This window comes from Mus pahari, chromosome 6 (genome assembly GCF_900095145.1).
Source record: "Mus pahari chromosome 6, PAHARI_EIJ_v1.1, whole genome shotgun sequence".
Classification (NCBI taxonomy): Eukaryota; Metazoa; Chordata; class Mammalia; order Rodentia; family Muridae; genus Mus; species Mus pahari.
The window spans coordinates 100,447,763-100,451,224 of record NC_034595.1 but is presented as its reverse complement, the minus strand read 5'-3'; the positions used below and the strand labels follow the sequence as shown (position 1 = coordinate 100,451,224).

The following is a 3,462-nucleotide window of genomic DNA, read 5'->3' as shown; positions in this document are numbered from 1 at the left end:
ACGAAGACACCAGATACATAACAAGCCATCACATGTGAAGTTCATATGAACTCTCCAGAAAGCCAGGTCTGCAGAGAAGAGAGCAGCTCAGGATGCTGAAGGCTGGGAGGAAGGCATCCGCGAGTGCCTGGAAGCGATCCAGGTTCTCCTGCAGGGGCGATGGGCATGACTTGGTGCTAGGTTGGTAGCTGCACAGCATTACTGAATCCACACCGTGGAACTGTGACTTCTGTGTTGATTAGGAACTGCGGTGACACCCACACGGCACCACTGCTTACAGCAGGTGATCAGCCTGTCACGGTGTGCTCCACGTCAACAGGGGACAGACAGTACACTGGAAAGCACAGCAGCGCTCATCTGGGGACCGACTTCTTGAGGAGAGGAGGTGGCTGGAAAAGCGTCTGCATCTAAGGCTCCAGCACAGGGGACCCCTTTCCACTCTTATGTACTGTGTTAAGTATGCATATATGCGTGTGTACATGTGCACACACACACACACACATGGGCCATGGGCCATATGAGGAGGTCAGAAGACAACTTGTAAAACTCAATTCTCTTCCTTCATCAGGTGGATCTGCAGATTAGACCGGGGCCATCGGGCTTGGCAGGAAGCACTGTACTCACTGGGCCACCCTGCTGGCTCAGAGACCCACCCCTCTCAAAAATCCAAAAGACATTACGAATTCCAAATAAGGCATTTACATAGCTGAGGTCCCCTAATTGTCCAGTTGGCAAAGCACCTGGTAGAACTTTAGTTCAGAAGAAGCAGTAAAAATGTTTTAAATTTGTATAAAGTGCAAAAAAAAAAAAAAAAAAAAAAAAAAAAGAGAGAGAGAGAGAGAGAGAGAGAGGGAGAAATACACACAGAAAGGAATCCAATTCAGAGAGAGAGAGAGAGAGAGAGAGAGAGAGAGAGAGAGAGAAAGAGAGAAATACATACAGAAAGGAATCCAATTCAGGCGATGCCTGGGAAGGTGTGTGTATGTGTGTGGGGGGGGAGAAAGACAGACAGACAGACAAGGGTGAGGCTGCCCATTCGGAGCCATGGCTCCCAGGGAGAAACTCTCTTTCCTCATAACTTATTTTGTGTTTCTCCCCAAACTGCACAGTTGATAGTAACTTGCTGTTACCACCACAGAGCTGGCAAGAGGTCAGACCCAGAGGGCTGCGGGCTGCCATTTCCTATTGCTTCCCCCACTGAGACAGGCAGGGGGTTAAGTTGCTTCAGGAGGCTCTCAACAGGGCTCCCATTGTTGTTTCTTAGGAACCCACAGATACAATGGGGCCCATTCATGCTGCCCAAGAACAGGCTAGGAACAGCCCCTCAGTGCCCATTCAACTGAGTTAGGACACTGAATGTTCATAGACACCAATTTGCACAAATACAAGTTCATTATTATATATATAAAAACAGCACAGAATGAAGAAGTAAAACTTGGATTCAGGGCACCTGAGCCCCAGCCCCAGCTCTGCCTCTAATGTGACTTTAGACATCACAAGTGCTAAGTCTTGGTTTCCTTGTGTAAAAACTGAAAAGGTTTCTAAGATTTTCCAGCCACAGGAGAGCCAGGGACATCACTGCTGTTCATCCCAAGGCACGCAGACAGAAGTCAGGACAGCCACTAGCTAATAGCTCTCACCCCTATCAGCACTAAAAACAAGACATCTTAACAAAACAAATCATAGTGAACAATGTCCCTCTGTCCAACAAGCCTGGGGTCATGTAAGAAGGGAGATCCACAGAGAGAGGGGTGAGGACCCTAAGCAGAAGTCACACTGTGTTCCAAGTCACCTGTTCCTGGGCTGTTGCTGCATTGTGAGAGTCTCTACAGCTTTGTGTTGCCTGAGTCCTCAGGATGGAAGCACCGTGTGCAGGAGGGGTGGGGCCGGCAGAGCCAAACCCACCACACCGTCATTTCTTGGCTTTTTCAACGTCGAACCCTGCCAGAGCCAGGACTTTGTCTCCAGAGCCTGAGGGAAAGACACAAAATCAAAAGGTTGCTTCAAATGCACTTCAGCCCAGGTAGGAACAGACAGAAAACCAGACCGTCAGGCCTACAGCGCCACTGCCGCCCGATCTCCCTCCTGCACAGACAGTCCATCCAGGAGAATGGCTTACTGGTAAGGATGCCTAACTCAGCTCTAGGCATGAAAAGCATATGTAAAATCCTAGTTTACCTTTATAGTTACACGTTGCTGAGAGTTATTTCAAACAGTCAGCTGAGCAGCTGGGGGTACCAGAGCTGAAGAGAGAGCTCAGGGCTGAAGAGCACTAGCCAGAGGACCCACAGCCAGAGGACACATCAGCTCACAATTGTAACAAATGTAACCACGCCCGGCCTGGTGGCACACATCTTTGATCCCAGCACTCAGGAGACAGGGGCAGGAAGATTTGGGGCCAGCATGGTCTACAGAGTGCACTCCGGGACAGCCAAGACCTTGTCTCAAAAAAGAAAAAAGAAAAAGGAAAAAAGGGAAAAGGGGAAAGAGGAGGAGGAGTAACTTCAAGCAAGAGAGGAGAGGACGGTGCAGCAGAGGGAGGGAGAGAGGAACGCTCACTCACCGAGCTCTGTGGAGACTTTTTCAAACTGGCTGAGCACAGCCCCTGCATTGGCTGACAGGAAGGTCTCATCGTCTTCTGTCAGCTACACAGGGGAGACAAGGAGAGTGAGCAAGTGCAAGTGTGAAAGCAGATGTGTGCAAATGTGCGAGTCCCAGGAGCTGCAGTGAGCTCAGGGCTGGAGAGATGGCTCCATAGTTAAAAGCACTGACTGCTTTTCCAGAGGAGCCAGGTTCAGCACCCAGCACCCACATGCCAGCTCCCAACCATCACAACTCCGGCTCCAGGGGGTCCTGGATCCAATACTGTCTTCTCACATTCGTAGGCACCGAGCACACATGCACGTATGATAACACATACAAGCAGAGAAAACTTTCACACACATCAAATAAATAAACCTACAAACATTTTTTTAAAAAATGTCTTAGGTCTACAAAGCACATCCAGGGCAGTAAGTTCAGTATCAAGTACAATCCAAATGTTCTAACGAGCATACTAAACTAAGTGCTGGTACCTTCTCTCCGAGCTTCCTGAGCGCTGTCAGTATCTCCACCTTCTGCTGGGTATACAGGTCTCTTTCCAGCTTCCCCACCATCAGATCTCTGTCCATCTAGAGTGGATGAATGCAAGGCATGTGCAAATAAGCAAAAACCATTCTGCGTAGAAAAGCCACCTTTTAAGACCTACTTCTTAAAACAAAAACTATTTGGTTAATATAAAAACTATAGAAATAATCAGAAACATCTAGGCAGTAGCACTGCTGCCAGGAAGTTCTTGACATTTTATTAGTTAGTTATTATTTTTTGTTTTGTTTTGTTTTTTGAGACAGGGTTTCTCTGTGTAGCTCTGGCTGTCCTGGAACTCACTTTGTAGACCAGGCTGGCCTCGAACTCAGAAATCTG

The 3,462-nt window shown here is 48.2% G+C and overlaps 1 protein-coding gene across 3 annotated transcripts in view; it reads right to left on the bottom strand.

The window, feature by feature from the left end:
* Nucleotides 1–868: 868 nt before the first annotated feature.
* Lzic (leucine zipper and CTNNBIP1 domain containing) overlaps nt 869–3,462 on the bottom strand; it is a 10,964-nt gene continuing 8,370 nt past the window's right edge. For 2 of the 3 annotated variants that reach the window (XM_029540277.1, XM_029540278.1), the window contains exons 5-7: nt 3,075–3,170; nt 2,564–2,645; nt 869–1,971 (exon numbers count right to left, since the gene is read on the bottom strand). In XM_029540277.1, the coding sequence (XP_029396137.1) occupies nt 1,913–1,971; nt 2,564–2,645; nt 3,075–3,170 (237 nt within the window). In that variant the 3' untranslated portion in view covers nt 869–1,912. The remainder of the gene's footprint in view (nt 1,972–2,563; nt 2,646–3,074; nt 3,171–3,462) is intronic. The other variant, XM_021199987.1, reaches the window with a different exon arrangement.